The sequence below is a fragment of the Heloderma suspectum genome, chromosome 6 (genome assembly GCF_057233095.1).
Source record: "Heloderma suspectum isolate Gila_16-S chromosome 6, 16-S_ref, whole genome shotgun sequence".
Classification (NCBI taxonomy): domain Eukaryota; kingdom Metazoa; phylum Chordata; class Lepidosauria; order Squamata; family Helodermatidae; genus Heloderma; species Heloderma suspectum.
In genome coordinates this window covers 48,968,298-48,991,091 of record NC_139463.1, presented here as the reverse complement: position 1 = coordinate 48,991,091, position 22,794 = coordinate 48,968,298, and the positions used below count along the sequence as shown (strand labels likewise).

General features: G+C 48.0%; 2 protein-coding genes across 3 annotated transcripts in view; one reads left to right on the top strand and one right to left on the bottom strand.

The window, feature by feature from the left end:
- LOC146340798 (uncharacterized) overlaps positions 1 to 22,794 on the top strand; it is an 815,287-nt gene that overhangs the window by 317,638 nt on the left and 474,855 nt on the right. The window lies entirely within an intron of this gene.
- The window catches only part of LOC146340800 (tetraspanin-15-like), a 155,047-nt gene continuing 150,901 nt past the window's right edge, over positions 18,649 to 22,794 (bottom strand). The window contains exon 8 of one of the 2 annotated variants that reach the window (XM_084807116.1): positions 18,649 to 19,278. In XM_084807116.1, coding sequence (XP_084663242.1) covers positions 19,048 to 19,278 — 231 coding nt within the window. In that variant the 3' untranslated portion in view covers positions 18,649 to 19,047. The remainder of the gene's footprint in view (positions 19,279 to 22,794) is intronic. The other variant, XM_084807117.1, reaches the window with a different exon arrangement.

The window sequence follows — 22,794 nt, the reverse complement described above, 5'->3', positions numbered from 1 at the left end:
ATCACGGGGGCATGGTTTTTTTTTTTTTAACTTTTGTTGGAATGGCGGTGGCGGCAGCCGGTCGAAAGACCGGCTGCTGCCTCTGCCCCTGTCGAAGACCTGACAAACCGCCGCCGGGACCCGCCGCCAGGAGGGATATTCGGGAAAGGTAAGTCCCGTCCCGGGGGGGGTGCGGAGAATTTCTCCCCGAAACTACTTCGGGGGGCCGAACACGTTGGCACTCGGCCCCCCGAAGTTTCGGGGAGAAATTCTCCCCCATCCCTAGTGTGAACCAAGCTCACACATTTGATGAAGCACCGCAACGGGGAAAATGGGTGAATGTGGATAATCACATTTTAATGCGAGAGCATTTAACCCGACAGGACACCGAATGCATTGCAATGGCGGGCGCAATGTAGATCTGCCCTGGGTACTTCCAGATGAGGCTTTAATGCGATTGTCCTGCCTCATTTCACAGAGTTTTACAGGGGGTCCAGATGATGTTGTTTTCTGCTTGTAACCCTCCTGTGTTTTCCCACCACTTGTTCCTTCTTTTCTTTCTTTCCATTAAAAAAATCCATTAAGGAGGAAAAGACAGAATAGCTGCACAATGCCTTTTGACTGGTAGCACTAGCAGCCTTCTGTCTGGGAGCACCCTGTCTCTAGCCACTCCTTTCCTGTTTCCCAGGTTTTGCAGGGTTTCTAGTGCTTTAAAAACCTTCAAAACTGGTTTGACCCAAAACTGTTGTCTGTCTCCAGCATTCAAAGCAGCACGCTTGCAAATATTTAAGTTTGTTTTATTTTTTCCTTCTTTAAAGTTGCAAAGTTTTGAACAGTGTATTAAAAATACCATTCAGCAGGGGTGTTGCTAGGTTCTTAAAAGATCTGGGGCACAGGCCCATAACACAAATTTGCATCTCTCTCTCTCTCTGAGTCTAAGCACACCTCTAATATGTGTGTGTGTGTGTTTGTGTGGTGTGCATGTGGTGTGCTTGCGTGTGTGTATAGATTACATACATACATAAGAAGCGTGCACTGCAACTCATACCCTGATTCAACATTTTGGAAAACATCCCACTTCTGCTCGGGCCAATTTGTAGTCGGACCACTTCAGCTCAGTGCCAAACCCGAGTCAAGGTTTGGAAAAATGAGTCTTTATGCTTCCTGTTGACTACCTTTGGAATTTTTTTAAAAAACACCTGTAACTTTTTTGTCTTGGTCAGAACTAGAAGGGGATTACACCCACCCAATGTCAGAAAAATAGTTGCAGGGTTTATATTTTGATTTTCTTTTAAAGGGAACTGCCAATAACATTTTAATTCCTTGGAAGAACTGGATAAACGTTTCAGGATTCAGTGCCCCATCAGAGGAGATCATGTCTCCAAATTTCAGATAGCCACAAGGGGTTTTGTGCAAGGGTGGCCTTGACATTTTGAGGTCTCCAAAAGGGGACATTCTTCTCTCCTTATTTTCCATGTGGACCATTGTTCTGAAAATTACAGACAGCTTAGAGTTGTCCCTAAGTAAGAAACCAGCAAAGTTTCAGAAGGATAGGTACAGCAGTTCATGTGGAAGGGGAGTTCTCCCCCTGCTCAATGCAGGAATCCAGGTCAGAGCATCCCTGACAGATGGCTGTCCAGCCTTGCCTTGAACGCCTCCAGTGTGGGAGAGCCCACCACCTCCCTAGGTAATGGGTTCCATTGTCATATTGCTCTAACAGTCAGGAAGTTTTTCCAGATGTTCAGCTGGAATCTGGCTTCCTGTCACTTGAGCCCATGGTTCCGTGTCCTGCACCCTGGGGTGATTGAGAAGAGATCCCGGCCTTCCTCTCTGGGACAACGTTTCAGGTACTTCAGCGCTATCGTATCTGCATCCCAGCCAGGCTCTCTAGCTCAGCCTTGCCCACCTGAGTGCCCTCTGGACTAGAATCCCAGCACCCCAGCCGGCCGCTCTGCCATGTTGGCCCTCCTCTGTCCTTTTTGGTGTTCTGGCGGAGTCTTCTGCTTGAGGAGCCCTTTTAAAACCCACCATCGCAGCTGCCGACAGCACTACTGCTTCTCTGCCGGACATTGGTGAAGACATCAGGAGCAGCAGGGGGGGGCTGCATTGCAGCTCTAGTAATGTGAGGGGGCTCCTCCAGCACTTCCTTGGGAGGGAGAACGGCCTCATCCTGAGCACATCCGCTGGCCCACATCCACTGGCATCGAACTGAGTTGCTGCTCTGGCCTGGGCCTGGGCCTACAACAGCCCCCTGATGCGCAGAAATCAGTGGGTGGTGTTTTTCAGAGGAGAAGACAAACCTTTCCCCCTAGTGATATCTGCACATCAAGCTGCAGGCCCCGTTTGCCAGCACCCTCCACACGGATGATGCACATCCTGGGGGCCATGAAGACATCCCCTCCACACATGCGCACATGCGCACCAGGCCTCACGGAGTGTGGAGACGAGGGTGGCGGCGGCCGCGGCAGCAGCAGGAGGCAGCACTTGCGCCCACGAGCTCCAGGTGTCCCTTTGGAGAGGGGTTTAAATCCCGGACAGCCTGCACAGGGGCAGCAGCAACAGCCGGCAAGCAACCGCCCTTTCGACGGGCACACGGACACCGCCAGACAGCCAGGGGCAGGCGCTCCTTTGCAATTGGGTTTGCTGAAGGATCGACTGGATTTGAACCCCAACTTTCTTCCCAGAAGAATGGCACTCGATGGGCAGCGAGCTCATGGGTCAGCAGGTTGGAGCCATGCAGAGTGAGAGCCCTGGCTGTCCCAGGAGCCAGGCTCACGTCCTGTGCGGACTCGGGCACACTTTACAGTTGTCTGTGCCTGCGAGAGGCAACAAGCATTTTGCAAGGGAGGGGGACACAGTCCATGCATTTATATGCTTATTTACATTTATGCCCGTCCTATCCATAACCACATGCTCCAGGTGGCTAACAGTAAACCGTAATTAATTAATACACTAAAAGTAAATAAAATGAATAAAACTAGTTAACAGCAAAGCAAATTAAAAACAGCAGCAGCTGAAGAAACCACCTCAGCGGGAGGAAAGTCAGCCTTTCAGCTGCTGATAAGAGAAGCAGTGAAATGGGCCTCGCTGGAAAGGGGGTTCCAAAGCCTTGGCAGAGCCACCGAGAAGGCCCTGTTTTGTGTCCTTGCCAAACACACCAGTTGGCGGGATGCAGAGAAGCAAAGATCTTAAAATCTGGGTGGGTTCATATAGGACAAAGTGTAGGTAACCAGCTGACTCTTACATGCCTGTTCCTTTGCTCAGCCCCATTCACCCTGCCCAGCCAGGCCTCCTCCTTGTTCATTTGAGCACCTTCCAGATGAACCTTTGACTGCACCGTCGTTCTGCTTTCTTCATGGAATTCTAAAGGGGGCCTGAAGAAGCTGTCTTCCACTCATGACCCTCCTGTGTTTTCCCACTGCTTCTTCCATCTGTTAAGGAAAGAAAGCCGGAATAGCAGCACGAGGCCTTCTGGCTGCTGGTGCTAGGGCCTCTCCAGCTGGAAGCACCTTGGGCTGATTGCCAGCGCTCACTGGTCAATGTCCAGCATTCACTGCCTTTCCTGTTTGGCTGTGTTAGCACACCAGCAGCAATGGAGGTCGCTGGTGCTCCATTTGCAGCCCCTTCCATTTCTTCCACTTTTCAATAAATCAGGTTTAAATTGCGTTTGTAGCTCATTTCACAACTTTAGTGCACAATTTGCATGCATAATTAATCCTTGTCATATTAGATGATGTAAGTTTTCCCATACATTTCAGAAAACAAAACTTTGCTGCAGTGCTGGCCGTACAAGCCAGTCTTGTCAGCTTTTCAAGTGAAGATGAGCAGTCTTTGCACAGAGTACACCGTACTGGCTGGAGGGACCAGAGGTCTGGCTCAGTATAAGGCAGGTTCAGATACATGTTGAGGAAGTAACCGTGGGAAAAAGGAAGGAGCCTGGCTTCCCTGCAGGCTTTACGATCCCCAGGAGTTCCAGGGACTCGAGCAGTCCTGCAAAACGTGCGTTGATATTGGTCCATTGATTCCCACCACCATTTTGCATACGTGGGGAGGCACTCAGCTGCCTGGGTTATATCAAATGGGAGAAGAGGGCAGGACCACACTCTGCAGGCTGTTTCTGAGTCAATACAGTACCAGATTTTGGATGAGGAGCTTTAGCAAGAGGTGCCCGCTGCCCCGATCCACTGCTCATGAGAACCTCAAGCTTTGGGATCCTCTGAATCTAATCAATTTTTTTTATTTATTTATTTATTTATTTATTTATTTATTGCATTTATATCCCGCCTTTTTTCCTCTTGCAAGGAACCCAAGGCGGCTTACATGATTCTCCTCCTCTCCCTTTTATCCTCACAACAACAACCCTGTGAGGTAGGTTGGGCTGAGAGTCTGTGACTGGCCCAAAGTCACCCAGTGAGCTTCCATGGCTGAGTTGGGACAAGAACCCGGATCTCTGGGCTCCCAGTCCAACACTCTAGCCATTACTCCACACTGGCTCAAGGGGACTTCCCTGCTGCACCGGAGCTGCATGGGCTGATGGCGTTTCCTCTGGCTGACCTGCAAGCTTCCACTGCATACAGCTTCTTCCTGCAATGTGCAGCTGGTAGCTGGAAGTGAAGTATTTTTGCAAGACGCACCTGCCCTAAGTCATGGAAATCCAATCCACAACCACTAGTGCAACTTTTCCCATAATGGCGCTGCAATGAGGGAAAAAGATTAATTTCTCCCTCCCCAACCCGGGAAGCCTTTCCCAACCCAGTGCCCTCCAGATGTTTTGGACTACAACTCTCATCAGCCCCAGCCAACATGGCCAATGGCAAGGAATGGTGGGAGTTATAGTCCAAAACGTTTGGTGGGCACCAGGTTGGGGAACACTGCTGTAGTGGCAGGCGCTTCAGTCAGGCACCAATTCCTGCCATTCATTGTTTGAGTCCATCTTATGATCCTGGTAGAGTTGCCAACCACCTTAGTATGATTCCAAAAACCTGAAACTTTTATCAAGTCCTGGGAAAAATGTGTGAGCCAGCTGGACTTGGGAGTCACAACCAGCTCATGTCAACTGGCGTGGGAGGATAAATCATCTCTTAAGAAAGTGATGCTCCAGCAGCCTCAGTCCCCTGTGATGTTGCAAAACAACAAACATTCCAAGCAAGAAAGCTCACCTCCCCCCCCCCCCGAGTACCCTCTTTTGGACCACAAGATGGTGCTACAACCACACAATTTTCTCTGTACCAGGGAAGTGAGAAAAATAATCCATGGATGTCTCTACATTAAGCAAACCAAACCCCCCCCCCCCGCCACCGCATCCTTGCTGGGGTTTTGTGCTTCCACTTTCTTTGTGGGATTAGGATGGGCACATAAGGAGGAAGCGCCCCCCTCCCCTCCCTCCCTGGCATGTGTGCAAAGGAGCACAGGGGTGTGTGGGTATTTTGCTTTTGTTGCTTAACTTGTGCTGTACTGTTTCCCTGCGGCCCTAGGCACACTTACGTGGGAGGAAGCCCTGCTGAACTTAATGGGGCGCTCTGAATCAACAGAGGACGTTGAGTCTGAGCTTGGTGGGGTGGGGGGATCAGATCTGTCTCCCTTCATTGCAGGGAGGCATTTTACTCTTCTCCCTCCAATCTGCGATCGAGAGACATGTGGTTTGAATTGAGGAAAGTCCTTCCTCAGGAAGTTCAAGGCGTTAAGCTGGTATTACACACTGCTGATATGGCACCATAAACTTTTATTACTAGTTTATCTCCAATCTTTTTGAAAGGTGCGATAACGGGGAAAATGTGCGCGAGGCATCTTGGAGGTTGACGATGTCATGTAAAGGACCCGCAAAATTCTCTGAGTGACCAATCACGAGCATGCAATAAAGTGCTCGTGCAGGGACACCCGAAGCCCCATTTCTTTCTTTTAAATGTTTGGGCATTTGATTTCCATCAATTGCCTGATATGGAGGTAGGGATGTCAGAGAATTCCACGACGGATCTTGGTGAGGCCAAATGCCAGTGCATTCGGCCCCCCGAAACCCGTTGCGGAACGAAGCCCCCGCCCCCCCAACCCACGAAAGGCGTGCGGGACGAAGTGCCCGCTGCCCCCACCCCACGAAAGGCGCGCGAAACAGAGCGCCTACCTGCTCCCGTCCACGCTGATGTGCGAATAGCGGCTGTCCTGCAGCTGCCATTCGCGTCTTCCTCTTCAGCCGTGATAGGCTACATAAATACTTACATAGCCTATCACGGCTAACACAGGGACAGCCGCCATTTGTGTCCCTGCAGAGCTGCCCAGCGGCCGGATGTCTGGCTGTGGGTGGCTGGAGCTGGCCGGCGGCTCCACAGCTTGGCCGCGGAGCGGAGCCGGCCGGCCAGGATTCCGGGGGGAGGCACAGAGCACCTCCCCCCCGGCGAGGATTCCGGAGGGAGGGACGGAGCGCCTCCCCCCCCAGGGGAACCCGGCGGAGCCAGGTAAGCAGGGTTTCGTACACCCCTATATGGAGGGGAAGCTGCTGTGTTAAGCCAAGAACCAGCACTGTTCCTCAACAAACTTATGCATCCAGCTTCCTTCCCAAATGTGATCTGAATGGGCTGGGCAAACAAGGTGACGTGAAATCCAGGCAAGACAGAGGTGCTGATGGTTGGGGCAGGCCGGCCACCGTCATACATACATGCATTGGTTACTTCTGGCCTGGATGGCCAGAAGTACACGGGGCTCTCTGTGAAAGCAGAGAATGTGGAATGTGCAGCTTGATGCGGAGGTGAGTTGCATGGAGCTGCAAACCCTAATTTGTTCTGGGGTCACTGGGGGTCAGCTCTGGCTTTCTATATCAAGGCCCCACTCCAAAGTGTGTGTGTGTGTGTGTGTGTGAGAGAGAGAGAGAGAGAGAGAGAGCGAGAGTGAGAGAGGTCTTATCTTAAATATATACAGCCAGGGCCAGAAGTATTGGAGCAAGGATAACTGATTTGGCAGTTGGCCTCTGTACACCACCACATTGAAGTTGAAACGAAACACACCCAGTTGGGAGCAAAGTCAGGACTTTCAGCTGTAATTCAAGGGGCTTGACAAAAGTGGGGCACTAACCACTCAGGAAGGACAGCCAGTGGCCTACACACACACCCATTGTTGGTGGCTCATAAGTAATGGAACAAACCAACATCATTTCAAATTTAAGGATTGCCGTTATTACCTGGATGAAAATCCTTTGCAGTCAATGACTGCCTGAAGTCTGGAACCCATGGACATGACCAAATGCTGAGTTTCCTCCCTCAAGATGCTTTGCCGGGCCTTTACTGCAGCTGCCTTCAGCTGCTGCTTGTTTGTGGGTCTTTCTGCTAGGGATGTCAGAGAATTCCACCACGGATCTTGGTGAGGCCGAATGCCAGTGCATTTGGCCCACCGAACTCCGTGGTGGAACGGCCTGCCCCCCCTGCCCCCCCACGGATCCCCCCCGGGATGAGACTTACCTGGGGCGGATCTTCCAGGTGGCGGTGGCTCCGGCAGCGGCTTCGGTTTTTTAACAAGACATTTGCAGTCTTGTTAAAAAAAAAAAAAAAGACGTGATAGGCTACGTAAAGATTTACGTAGCCTATCATAGCTGGGTTTAAAAAAAACACACACGACGTGATAGGCTACGTAAATCTTTATGTAGCCTATCATGGCTGGGTGGGTTAAAAAACCCAAACAAACGCGTACGCAAATGGTGGCGGCTACGGCTGCCGCCATTTGCGTTCCTTATTTTTGGCCGTCTTAGTCTACGTAAATATTTACGTAGACTATGACGGTGAAAATAAAGGGGAACACAAATAGCGTAGTGGGCGCTATTTGCATCTCTTTTTGATTCGCCATTTTAGCCTACGTAAAGATTTATGTAGGCTAAAACAGTGAATCAAAAAGGGACGCAAATAGCGCCCACTACGCTATTTGCGTTCCCCTTTATTTTCGCCGTCATAGTCTACGTAAATATTTACGTAGATTCAGACAGCCAAAAATAAGGAACGCAAATGGTGGCGGCTGTAGCCGCCGCCATTTGCATACGCAGTTCCCCCCCCCCGAGCCCTCCGTGGCCGGAAATCCAGCTGCAGACGGCTCTGGGCTGGGCTGGGCCTGGCCGGCTGCTACGCAGAGCTGCCGCAGAGCACAGCCTGCCATCGAGGATTCCGGGGGGGAGGAACGGAATGCCTCCCCCCATCAACATAATCCGTGAAAGGTAAGTCACTTTCATACATCCCTACTTTCTGCCTTCAGTCTTGTCTTCAGTAAGTGAAAAGCATGCTCTGTTGGGTTGAGATCAGGTGACTGACTTGGCCATTGCAGAACATCCCACTTCTTTGCCTTGAGAAACTCTTGGGTAGCTTTTGCTGTATGTTTTGGGTCATTATCCATCTGCAATATGAAGCGGTGTCCTATCAGTTTGGCAGCATTCGGCTGAATCTGAGCAGAAAGTATAGCCCTGTACACTTCAAAATTCATCCTGCTGCTTTGATCAGCAGTCAGATCATCAAGAAACACCAGTGACCCAGTTCCATTGGCGGCCATACATGCCCATGCCGTAACACTGCCTCCACCATGTTTGGCAGATGATGTGGTATGCTTTGGATCATGAGCTGTTCCTTTGCTTCTCCATACTTTTCTCTTCCCATCATTCTGGTACAAGTTAATCTTGGTTTCTTCAGTCCAAAGAATCTTATTCCAGAACTGGGCAGGCTTTTTTTAGGTGTTTGCTGGCAAAGGCTAATCTGGCCTTTCAGTTCTTGAGCGTTACCAGTGGTTTGCGCCTTGTTGTGAAGCCTCTGTATTTACATTCATAAAGCTGTCTCTTGACTGTAGATGTTGACAATGACATGCCTATCTCCCCAAGAGTGTTCTTGACCTGGCTAGATGTTGTGAAAGGGTTCCTCTTCACCCTGAGCAGCATTCTGCGGCCATCCACTTTAGTTGTCTTCCGTGGTCTGCCAGGCCTTTTGCTGTTGCTGAGCTTGCCAGTTAATTCCTTCTTTTTCAGGATGTTCCAAATTGCTGTATTGGCCACTCCCACTGTTTTTGCTATCTCTCTGATGGGTTTATGTTGTTTCCTCAGCCTAATGATGGCCTCCTTCGCTTGCACGGACACCTCTTTGGACCTCACGTTGGGAGTTCCAGTGAACAGCTACCAAATGCAAACGTAACACTCAGAACCGCCTCCAGGCCTTTTATCTGCTTGATTGGTCATGGGGCACCTAGGAAACAGGCCACACCTGGCCATGCCGCTGCTTGTCAGCCATTTGTTCCATTACTTATGAGCCACCAACGATGGGTGTGTGTGTAGGCCACTGGCTGTCCTTCCTGAATGGTTAGTGCCCCACTTTTGTCAGACCCCTTGAATTACTGCTGAAAGTCCTGACTTCGCTCCCATGTGGGTGTGTTTCCTTTCAACTTCAATGTGGTGGTGTACAGAGGCCAACTGCCAAAACAGTTATCCTTGTTCCAATATTTCTGGCCCTGACTGTAATTCAAAGTCGGGAGTCAGCTGGTCATCCTTTCTGGACTGCCTTCCCCTTGACCAATTCTCATGAAACATACTTCATTGGAAAGCTGTTTACACTCAGATTCTACAAATAACAAAGGTTTTCACTATAATTCAAAGTCGGGAGTTTATTTATGTCCATAAAGCTTTTTTTTTTTTTTTAAGAATTAGGCTATCTTCTATAAAATGTACTATAAAGTTTTATTTTTAATATCAAAAAATGTCAAGTATAATTAAACAAACACAATTAATTGCAAATTGGGCCAAATTAAATATGAACAGAAAAAAAGTCTGTGTACACCTGTATAAACACAGGTGCAGGCCAAAATACAATGATATGCCAGTAACATATGGCCTGTAAACAAAACATGAAGGGAATAAGAGAAATCTACAGTTAAAAGTAGCTCAGTCAAAGTTTAGTTATTGCTCAGAAAGGAAGTCTCCAGCTGTTAAATTTTTTTTTTTTTTTAAGTCTCTGTACACCCTTAGTTGTTAAACCTTTTGTTAGATTTGATTTTTCTCTATGAACTGTGTTCATGAGGAACCAACTTGTATGTGTGTATACACACACACACGGGGGGGGGGGATAAAGTGATCTAGAACAAGTGCAGGGTACATCTCCCTCACCACTGAGTAACTACAGAGGCCAGGGGGAAGGGGTTCCAGATCAGAGAGGTGTGCTTCCAGGCAGAATTGAGCACCAGCCCCTCTTTTCATAGGAAATAAGCATGAGGGTCCAGCATTCCACCTTCTCCCAGATGAGCTGGAGAGGCGCTGCTGATGGTTCCATGTGCTCGTGAGCAGGTCTCCTTCAGTGGTGGAGGCCCACCAGGTTCACCATCACCACTCTGTTGTCCTGGGACCAGTTTATCTTCAGGCCGCCTTTGCTCATGCAGCCCTTCCTGAACTCTAAGATGGGCTTAGGCCCTGCCCTCTAAAGGTCTCCGTAGCATATCTGGCTGGTCGGCACCAGGGACGGGGGCTTCTCGGTGGTGCTGCAGTTGTAGAACATCCTGCCTGGTGAGACCTGACAGGCTCACTCCCTGTTTTAGGCAGGCGGCCGAAGTGTTTTATTCAGGCAAAGCATTTGGTGCTTGAGTTTACTGCTGCTTTATGTGAGCTTGTGCTCTCTCTGTTGCTACAGTTCCTTTTTACTGATTATTCATATAGTGATTTTGTATTATTGTTTTCGGATCAGATACACCAGCCTCCCCTCCATTGTCATACTGACCATTAACCCCTATTCCTGACAATACCATGGCGCCACTTGAAAGGTTTGTAGTACATCTGCAGGATAAAACCAGCGGATTGGGCAAATTCAACGAGGCAAAGCAGCATCATGTTTTGAGACGATCACAATCCCTAGAGAATATTCCCCCACAACAGGTAGCTCTGGAAAACATTCAATGCATGCAACACATCAGGGAGGGCATACCTGGGAAAGGTAGAATAGAATAGAATAGAATAGAATAGAATCATAGAATAGTAGGGCTGGAAGGGGCCTACAAGGCCATCGAGTCCAACCCCCTGCTCAATGCAGGAATCCAAGTTCCTTTCAAGGTATTTCAAAGAGATCCAAAGTAACCAAGTCCTGCAGGCTGGCTTGGGAGAGAATGTGGCTCTCAGCGGCAAACAAAGTAGACAACACTTGGGCAAGTCAGAAAAGTGCTACAGACACATATAGCATAGTTTGGAGAAGGCATGCAGAGGCCATTGTGAAGGAAACTGTTTTCAGGAATAATTTAAGTTGAATAACAGTACTGACATCACAAAGTGAACTTATCAACAGAACAAGTACCTAGGTCAGGTCCATACCTGACGTTTATGCTAATATAGGTACATAGTTTGGATCATATTTATGTCCCATAAATCAGTGTATGTCAGTATCAATTTGCATACTAACCAGGAAAGTTGCAAGTTAATTTGGGGCTTTTCATATTTGGTATTAACATCAGGTCAGTGATGGATATAAAATTATGTTTTAGAGACAACATCTTGTATTATTTAGCAACATTTTCTAGACAATTATACATTTTCTAGCATGTATAATTATTTAAATATACATTATAGGACTTCACCTTACATTGTGTACATGCAAATTTCTTGTTTTGTGAGTATTGTGTACGTACACCCATATTATATTTGTCATCTAATCCTATTGGGACCTTGCAATCACCACTGGGAATGTTCTTTATAAGGAACAGTGTACAAAAGTACAACTTATTTATTTCAAAACAGAAGTAGATATGAAGGTGGATCCATATCAGGCAATGTTGAGGCATCATCACTGCATGTCCATGCCAAGTTTGATGCTCTCAACCCAAAGTACAAAGTGATTTGCTCAAAAATCTTGTCTCCTCTACTCCGCTGTAAGAGTTGGATGCAGGCCCAGGGTCTAAGACCAGCTCTCTGTTCAATGTGCTATTTGGGGGATATTACAGCCTTCTCTGAAAAGCTTCACCTTGAAATCACTCTTATACAGAGTCACATCCGGCAAGGTATGAAACACAGACTAAGTGATTCATGCTGCGCTGCAACCATGCATCATACATCAAGGGGCATCGGCATGAAAACAAATGGCATCAAAGCTTTGTGAATGCTGCTGTTTCAGTCTTGACACGACACAGCCACCGTTGCTGAAGAACCGTCCAACAGAACAAGGTGGAAAGTTCCAAAGAGAAAGAGCCTCCAGAAAAATCAAATGGAGATATAAATAAAAATGGAGATATTTTCAAAGAGCCTTTATTTGCTTATTTAAATCAAGTCTGGTAGATGGAAGATAATAGAACATCAAGATTGCTATCTAAAATTCCTTTAACAACTATTTCTCTCTCTCTTTGTACATGTGTGTGCGTGTGCGTGTGTATGCCATGTGCTTTATGGTCTTGTGTTTGACCTCACAACAGCCCTGTGATATACGTTACTGTAATAATGGGAATTGTTAGTCCTATTGGCCCCAAAACTCAGTTAAGAAAGCCACCACAGAGTTGGGATGAACCCAGAGCTCTTGTCCATGTTCAGCTGCTTAGTCGTTGGATGAGCATTGGTGTTGATCATGCAGTGACTCTTCCTGAAGTCAGCAGGGACTTTTGCTTAATACTATTGTATATATGGGAACAGCAGCACACCCCAGAGTACTTCCAAAACCACAACTGATTATTACAATTAACTGGGAAAGCCCAGGGCAAAAGAGTGGTAGTGGGAGACTTCTTGCTGCGTGGGATCAAAACCCAAGTATGTTGCGAAGACCTGTGGACTCACCAGGTATGCTGTCTCCTGGGAAGACAGATTAGAGATGTGACTGAAGGGTTGCTTGCACTCATAAAACCCACTGACAGGTATCCCTTTCTTCTCATCCATGTAGGAACAAATGATACTGCCAAGCAGAGCCACGAAGAAATCATGTCAGACTTTGAAGCTTTGGGCAGGAAACCCAAGAACTTTGGGGCCCAGATAGTTTTCTCATCCATCCTTCCAGTAGTTAGAAGAGGGATGGAAAGGGAACGAAAAATACTCCGGGTGAATGACTGGCTACGAAGGTGGTGCCGGTGTGAGAGATTTGGATTCTGGGACCACGGGCTATACTTCCTGGAAGATGGGCTGCTGGCAAGGGAAGTTGAGAAGTTGCACCTCTCAAAGGCTGGGAAGAATGTGTTCAGCCAGACGGCCACAGCATGGAGAACTTCATCAGGAGGGCTTCAAACTGAATCCTACAGGGAAGGGAGAAGTAAAGCTGGGGGTAACAGTGGACAAAGCCTCATGCACTGCAACGGAGAGAACAGCACCCAATAATTGTCTTCAGAAACATGTAGGAAGAAAGCCAGACTATGAAGCACATGGTCTTCAATGTCTATACACTAATGCCCGGAGTATGGGAAACAAACAGAACGAACTTGAACTCTTAATATGGGAGGGAAATTATGACTTGATAGGTGTAACTGAAACTTGGTGAGATGACTCCCATGACTGGAATACAGCAACAGAAGGATATAACTTGTTCAAAAAGAACAGGAGGAACAGAAAAGGAGGTGGGGTTCCACTATATGTTAAAAATTCTATGATTCTATGAAAAATACGTATCTCTGCACAGAAATACAGGAGGATGAGCTTGGCAGCCCCATCGAGAGCATCTGGGTTAAAATAAATGGAGCAAGAAATAAAAGGAACATGGTGGTCGGAGTCTACTACCAGCCACTAGGGATGTACGAATCCCTTACCTGGCTCTGCGCAGGGGCATCCGCGGTGGGGGGGAGGCACTCCGTCCCTCCCCCCGGAATCCTCTCTGGCTGGCTGCGCTCCACAGTGGCTCCGCAGAGCCGCCGGCCAGGGCCGTCCACAGCTGGAGTTCCGTCGTAGCGGCCACCATTTGCGTTCTTGCAAGCAGCTGTGATAGGCTACGTAAGTATTTGTGTAGCCTATCACGGCAAAGAGCAGGGACGCAAATGGCGGCTGCTGCGCCATTTGCGTCCCTGCTCTTTGCCGTGATAGGCTACGTAAATACTTATGTAGCCTGTCATGGCTGCAAGGCCGCAAATGGTGGCTGCAGCGGCCTGGCTGCGTCCGGCCGGGAGACCAGCTGCTGCCGGAGCTGCTGCCGGAGCCGCCGCCACCACATCCGCCCCAGGTAAGTTCCGCTGCAGGGGGATTTTGCGGGGGGGCAGGGGGCAGGAGGCTGTTTCGCCACGGATTCCGGGGGAGGGCGGATTCTAAAGCATCTAAAGATTCTAAAGAATCCAGCCTCACTGGAATCCGTGGCGGAATTCTCTGACATCCCTACCGGCCACCCAATCCAGGAGAAGACGAGGATGAAACTTTTGAAAAGCAAATAGCCAATGTTTCAAGGAAGCATGAGGTAGTAGTAATGGGGGCCTTCAATTTCCCCAATATTTGTTGGGAGATAAATTCTGCAAAACATGGCCCCTCCAAGAAATTCCTGACTTGTGTTGTAGATAACTTCCTCCTACAGAAAGTGGAGCAAGGAACTAGAGGATCGGCTATCCTTGACTTGATCCTAACCAACAGAGATGACTTAGTGGATAAAGTTACAGGAACTCTGGGGGAAAGTGACCATGTTAAACTTGAGTTCTTGGTTCTAAGGGAAGCAAAAGCTGAGTGTAGCCAAATGTGTACCCTGGATTTTAGGAAAGCCAATTTTAATAAATTCAGAACAATGATCAGTAAGGACCCATGGCAAGACATATGGTCAAGGAACACCTAATGACTTTGAATGAGTTCAAATCTCCAGGGCCAGATGAACTGCATCCTAGAGTCATAAAGGAACTGGCAGAAGAACTCTCAGAACCACTGTCTATTCTCTTTGAGAAATCATGGAGGACAGGGGAAGTGCCAGATGACTGGAGGAGGGCTAATGTTGTCCCTGTCTTCAAAAAGGATAAAAAGGAGGAACCTGGGAACTACAGACCAATCACTTTGACATCAATCCCTGGGAAAATTCTGGAGCAGATTATAAAGCAATCCATCTGTAAGCACCTTGAAAACAATGCAGTGATTACTCGAAGCCAACATGGATTTGTCAAGAACAAATCCTACCAGACGAATCTGATCTCATTTTTGGATCAGGTCACCTCCCTTGTGCACTGTGGGAATGCTGTGGACATCATATACCTCGACTTCAGCAAAGCTTTCGACAAAGTGCCCCATGATATCCTGATGAGCAAACTAGCTCAAAGTGGGCTAGATGAAACAGCTATCAGGTGGATCCGCAGTTGGCTACAGAATCGGAGTCAAAGGGTGCTTATCAATGGGATCTTCTCAAACTGGGGAGAGGTAACGAGTGGGGTACCGCAGGGCTCAGTCCTGGGCCCAGCGCTCTTCAACATTTGTATTAAGGACTTGGAGGAGGAGGTGCAGGGAATGCTGATCAAATTTGCAGATGACACAAAATTGGGTGGGATAGCTAATACAGACAGAAACAAAGTTGAAAGTGATCTGGATAGGCTGGAGTGCTGGGCAGAAAACAAGAGAATGAAATTTAATAGGGATAAATGCCAAGTTCTGCACCTAGGGAAAAGAAACCAGATGCACAGTTACAAGATGGGGGATACCTGGCTCAACAACACCACAAGCGAGAAGGATCTTTGAATTGTTGTTGATTACAAGCTGAATATGAGCCAACAATGTGATGTGGCTGCAAAAAAGGCAAATGCTCTTTTGGGCTGCATTAATAGAAGTAGAGCTTCCAAATCCTGGGAAGTACTAGTTCCCCTCTACTCAGCACTGGTTAGGCCTCAGCTGGAGTACTGTGTCCAGTTCTGGGCACCGCACTTTAAGAAGGTTGCAGACAAGCTGGGGAGGGTTCGGAGGAGAGCAACGAAGATGATCAGGGGACTAGAAACAAAGCCCTATGAGGAGAGACTGAAAGAACTGGGCATGTTTAGCCTTGAGAAGAGAAGACTGAGGGGAGATAGGATAGCGCTCTTCAAGTACTTGAAAGGTTGTCACAGAGAGGACGGCCAGGATCTCTTCTCGATCATCCCAGAGTGCAGGACACGGAATCATGGGCTCAAGTGACAGGAAGCCAGATTCCGGCTGAACATCAGGAGAAACTTCCTGACCATTAGAGCAAGACAACAATGGAACCCATTACCCAAGGAGGCGGTGGGCTCTCCCACACTGGAGTCGTTCAAGACGAGGCTGGACAGCCACCTGTCAGGGATGCTTTGACTTGGATTCCTGCATTGAGCAGGTGGTTGTACTCGCTGGCCTTGTAGGCCCCTTCCAACCCTACTATTCTATGATTGTATGAAAACAATTTAGATTGTGAGTGGGGGGAGCCAAGTGCTACTGAACCGAGCACTGCCCCAGGTCCATCTAGGCCAGAGGTGGGCAACCCATCCTCCCCCTCTCCGTGGACCCCATGAGCTCTGGGGAGCCCCACCCACATTCCCCTATTACTGTCTGCATGTGCCCAGTTGAGCAGCTAATCTGTGGAGGGAAAACTGCTTTCCAGCACTGCTCATCACACAGCCATCCCAATCAGGGCTGGTGGGGCGGGGGCGCAAGACGTTTTAGCTTCCCCCTCTTGCAGTGATCCCAGTGCAGCCAGGACTGCAGTTTCCTGTCTGCTAATGGTGGTGGGCAAACAGCACTTCTGATCAGGGACGCTGGAGCAGGGGGAAGGGCTTTAACACCCCCCACAATTCCAATGGACCCAGGATCACAGTTAGCAGTGGGACTTTGCTCCCCCTCCCCCAGCTCTCCCCTCCCCTCTGTATGTGCACGTCTATGTGGATGCATGCATGCAGCCCTGAACCCCCCACCCAGCCTCGTATGTAGCCCTTCAGGGTGGAAAGGGTTACCCACCCCTGTCCTAGGCCTGGAGGAAAGCATGCAGACCCCACCGCTTATACGGAGTTCCGCTGCAAAAGGGGCACCCGCTCCTTCCCTGAACTGGCCTGCCTGTGCCAGAGCCTTCTGGGCTTGGCTCTGAAAGAGATGGTATGCAACAACTACTCTGGGAAAGACGGGCTTAGAATTTCAGCACCGGATTATATGGGCTCCCTTGACAGGTGTTTGAATGTTAATATTTCATTTGCCTTCTAAGAAAGGTTTCTCCCTCTCATTGTGCTCCCAGATGGAGGGCTCCTAGCACTCCCGATCAAAAGGCCTTGTGCAGCTATTTGGTCTTTCCTCCCTTAATGGATTTTCTGGGGTAAGTAAAAAGACAGAAGTAGCTGTGGGAAAAACACAGGTCACACATGGAAGGTATCCTCCAGACCCACGCACCTTGCATAAAATTCCATGAATGAGGGAGGGCGCCTTCCAGACTCATCTGCAAGCACCCTGTCTCTTTTGTCCCCTCTCCTCCTTCAACATTATGTTTCAGCCTCAAATTGTAGAAGCTGCTCATTATTCCCAGGTGCTTCAAACCCTTTTCTTTCAATAGGCACTGACGGCTTTATTGTAGAATTTTATAAACAAAGGGTTGGTTCCACATTAAGTCATACTCAACGGGACTTTAGTTAGTCATGATGTACTTGGGTCCGATTGAGCTAAATGGCCCTACCCGAAGTATGACATGCATCTGGATCCAACCCAATATGTCAAGGAAGCAGCAGGGCCAGGAATGGGCCTCTTTGGCCATATGTTGCTGAACGGGGAAGCACCGGACGCCTGCGACGTGGGCAGGTTCATTCCTGGCCAAGCCTGAAGTAGACCCTACACCGGCCTTCCCCAGCCTCTCATCCTCCAGCTGTGCTGGGCTGCAACTCTAGCCGGGGCCGGCAGGGGTGTTATGAGAGCTGCAGTCCAACACACTGGCTGTATGTGGGCCAGTTTGGGGAAGTGTGCCCCGCAGCCAGGACCCACCTGCACCCACCCCGCTGCTGAACGTGGACAGCAAAGCTGTTCACATTGTTGCTGGCGACTCGGCAAGGTATTTTAAGTTCTATCCAGACAAGTCAGTTGCTGATGGTAGGGAACTCCTCGGAGGACCTGTTAGCTATGGCAGTGGCTGGCCTGGCCAAAGCCCCACTTGCCTGGAAGGATCAGATTGGGAACGCTTTTGGGCCTGGCACTGCTTCCAGTGTTATTAGGCAATATTTACATGAAGCCAAGATAGGATCTATAACAGACAATTGCTGGATGAAGGTTTGGCTTGCGGTGCAGGCTATGCAGTGTGGGTGTGGAGCTGAGCTGAAACGGGGGGCTAAGTTTTACATCCATTTTGTACGTCCTCCGCAAAGCAGGCCTGCTTTTTGGCTCAAAAGGATGAGCAAAGGTCCTTCCGCCAGGAAGGCGGCCTTGCTTCTGATGCTCTCTGTCTTGCCGCGGTGAAGTGAAACTGCCACAGTGCTGCAGACAGCAAATGTCCTTGTGGCTCAGGCAGTGTGGCTGCTTTGGCAATGAGCATGTGCCTCCCCTTCCCCACGCTGACTTAAACTGAGGCAGAGCATTGGCTTTGCTTGCCTTCAGTGATGTTGTGTAGCTGAATCTGATTTGCTGCTTGGTGCTCTGGCATCACCACGGTCACTACATGATGGTTGGCTGACTGGGTCTATGTAATGAAGAACCATTTTTAAAATGGTGTTGAAGCACAGTGTGATCGGGACTGAAAACCCCATAAAAGACACACAGGGCAGGAATTTGGGGGGACTTTTGTACTGGAAGTCTAAGGGATGAATAAATTTAAAATGAGCACAAAAAATTGGCACAGTACTAGATGCATGTGGGTGAGAGAAGAGACATTTTACATTTTATGTGGTTTGAGAAAAGCTGCAACATTCATGTTCTTTCTGCTCCTACAGTTCTAGGATGCATTCACTGAAACATGAGACAGACACAACCTTATTTTATTTCAGAAAATACAAAAAACAGTGGAAGTTCAAATCAGAAAAACGCTACCTGAATTTTTAACATCAGTACAGACACACGATTGCACACACGTGCACACACACACACACACACACACACACGTGTGCTTCTGAAAACTGTTGCAGATAAAGCAGCCGTTATGCATATCGCTTTGCTAAGTAAAAAACAACGCCACTCCACACCTTGCTGTCCTGCATCGGTGGCTGCACCAAGGCCTTGAGCAGTCCCTCTGACGTTGATTGTTCAGAATGTTACACTTTACTTTGGTAGATGGCATCATCTCCCACATCATCGTCTTTGCTACCAACTGGAACGTAGCCACCTTCTCGGGGCAAGCACCAGCACCAGCCAGCACCCGTGAGGTCCAGAGAGGCAGGGTTGAAATCGCTTATGCCCAGTTGCTTGAAATCCACAGTGTCCAGCCTGGAATGAATCTCGTTGAGCTTCTGCCAGTATAGCCAGGCCATTGCCAAGCCCATCACCTGCAAGAAAAACATAGAGATATATGAACTTGTTCAAGAGGATGTTTAAATGACAATGATGACAATCATTTTTGTGCAAAGCACCTTTGAGCCCGATCAGGATGGAATAAGAACCTGCAGAGAAAGTCTAGAGCAATTAAAAATATCTTCTTCATTTTGAGTCTATCCGTAATGGTCTAGCACATCAGAGGACAAATATGCAGTCAGTGGGTCCATTTCTGAGTAACCTTCAAAGCTCAGTTTCTTATCACCAATACCCATTAAATACCTCTTTTGCTAGTTTTACCGGGCCTACCGTAACATTCTAATAGTTTCTGCTTGACAAATAACTCTTAAAGTATATTCTGAAAAGCCATAATTGTACCATGAGAGCTGTGGCAAGAAATATGGAGATACACCTGCCAATATCTAAGAAATACTTTACACAGAATCACCCCCCCACCCCCCAGTAATCAGGCCAATAGCACTTCATGCTCTGTTGCTGTGGGGTCCCTCCTCACTCACAGTGGCATGCATGCCAGCTTGGATCTCTAGCTTTGGCTGTTAATTTTTAATACAATTATGTATACAGACATACTTGTTTCCCTACTGTGGCCATTTTAAATACTCCACATGTGCAATTATTTTGAAGCTTTGGAAACTCAAGAACTTTGGGGCCTAGATAATTTTCTTATCCATCCCTCCAGTAGTTAGAAGAGGGAAAGAAAAGGAAAGAAAAATACTCCGGGTGAATGACTGGCTACGAAGGTGGTGCCAACAAGAGAGATCTGGATTCTGGGACCACGGGCTATACTTCCTGGAAGATGGGCTGTTGGCAAGGGATGGGTTGCAACTCACAAAGGCTGGGAAGAATGCGTTTGGCCATAGCATGAAGAACTTCATGAGGAGGGCTTTAAACTGAATCCTACCACGGGAGGGAGATGTAAAGTTGGGGGTAACAATGGACGAAGGCTTATGCGTAGGGATAAATGCCAAGTTCTGCACCTAGGAAAAAGAAACCAAATGCACAGTTACAAGATGGGGGATATATGGCTCAACCACACTACAAGTGAGAAGGATCTTGGAATTGTTGTAGATCACAAGCTGAATAAGAGCCAACAATGTGATGTGGCTGCAAAAAAGGCAAATGCTATTTTGGGCTCATTAATAGAATCATAGCTTCCAAATCCTGGGAAGTACTAGTTACTCTCTACTCAGCACTGGTTAGGCCTCATCTGGAGTACTGTGTCCAGTTCTGGGCACCACACTTTAAGAAGGATGCAGACAAGCTGGAGAGGGTTCAGAGGAGGGCAATGAAGATGATCAGGGGACTGGAAACAAAGCCCTATGAAAAGAGACTGAAAGAACTGGCCATGTTTAGCCTTGAGAAGAGAAGACTGAGGGGAGACATGATAGTGCTCTTCAAGTCCTTGAAAGGTTGTCACAGAGAGGAAGGCCAGGATCTCTTCTCGATCATCCCAGAGTGCAGGACACAGAATAATGGGCTCAAGTGACAGGAAGCCAGATTCCGGCTGAACATCAGGAAAAACTTCCTGACTGTTAGAGCAATACGATAATGGAACCAATGGCCTAGGGAGGTGGTGGGCTCTCCCACACTGGAGGCGTTCAAGACGAGGCTGGAGTCAGACAGCCACCTGTCAGGGATGCTCTGACTTGGATTCCTGCACTGAGCAGGGGGTTGGACTCGATGGCCTTGTAGGCCCCTTCCAACCCTACTGTTCTATGATTCTATGAATTACATGAAGAAACATGATGGCGCGGTAGGGTGGTGGGGGCAGAGAAGAACAGTGGTAGTGGTTATGTGTCAGAGAGGGAGAATACAACCAGAATGATTTAGGGAGGGAGAGTAGGCTGAGAGAGCCCAGTGAGCTTCATGGTTAAATGGGGCCCTGAATCTGGGCTGTGGCCCCGAGAGTCCAAGACTCTCTCCCTATTGAACTCTCCTTCCACTCGCCGGTGGGACTTCTAGGGTTTACCACATCCATTGCATCGTTGGTGCTAGAAAGGCTGTTTTCATTCCCTTCCCATGTTATTGTTTTCCATTCCCTTAATGAGCTTGTTCTGGACACACCAATTCATCCCCATTACTCTTCTCCTGTAGTCAGCACCCCCTGCCCCCGCTGCCGCCCCACTTCTGCGAAGTCCCAGCAACAACTTCAAATTTATTTCAGTCAAATAATGATTCTGCACAGTTTAAGAATTCTAGTTGCAGGGGAAGCTCATTTTTAAAAGATTTGCTCATTTCATTTAATAATTTTCATCCCATAAATTACAAAGAAGCTCAATTTACAATATATAATTAGATTCAGAAGAAAAATCCTGTTAAAGCCTCCAGCGAGAATAGCCTAGCTTATGATTCAGTCTCTTAAATAATGGTACACTCTCTTCATTTCTCTGAGTGGTGAGATGTCCAGGCCAGTATTGAAGGATGGGTAACAGCATATGCCTGCATATGTTTACTCAGAAACAAGTCCTACTCTGTTTGTTGGGTCTTAATTGGGCATAGGGCTGCAACCTCCATTTCCTTTGGATGAAGGAGCACTGGAGATTTATGGTGTCTTTGTAATATTTGCTTTTTAAAGAAACCAGTGTGAATACAGCATAGTGGAAACAAGCAAACTTCAAAAGAGGCAGATCCTGCTTCAGTTTCCCAGGGGGTCAGATTTCCAGTATTGAGATAAGTAGGTAGCTGGCTAGAGAAGCACCAATCCTGTCTGGGATGACAGCCACAGCCACACTGCCAACTACATTGGGCCTACAATATCCCAGAACAAGAGAGAGCTGAATATTGTATGTTGTCACCAATGAATATAGAACTACCCCCCCCACACACACACACACAACTGCTAATTCTTCATTTGCAAAGTGGGCTTATTTATAACATCTGATTTCACCTGACATTTTCTTTGATAATGGTCCCAATGCAGCAATTGTGAGCAATATACTGCAACAGCGAATGCATTCTGTTCTTTGAAAATAATCAGATACAGGTTGTTAGCTAGAGAACAGATGCTGCTGATAAATACTAATTGTAACAGTATTAATCAGCACCATCCTGTGTTCACTAGGAACAGAAGGCATTCTGGCAAAATCAGGGAAGCTGCTTATTTTGCATTAACTCCTTGATCATGCCAATGGTGATTTCTTTCCAGGGAAACCATTTCGAGCAAATTCAATGGTAGCTATGAAACTATGACTTGGTTGACATGTAACGGCGGCAAGTCATGGGTTAATTAACCAATGCTTTGCTGTGGCACATGCTGGGTGTGTTCCATGGCCATTTTGAATATTTGACCCCTGATCGGGCCCATCAGGGGTTGCTATATGATGTCCGAACCCGGACACTGTGGGTTAATTGGGGGTTAAACACACAGTTACTTAACATACAGTTAATAGCTAGGCTAACTATGGGTTGTTTAACCCACAATTAATGTATAGTATCTGGGTCAGGGTGTCATGTAGCAACCACTGATTGGCCCGATCTGGAACTGAATATTCAAGAAGGCTGCGGAATGC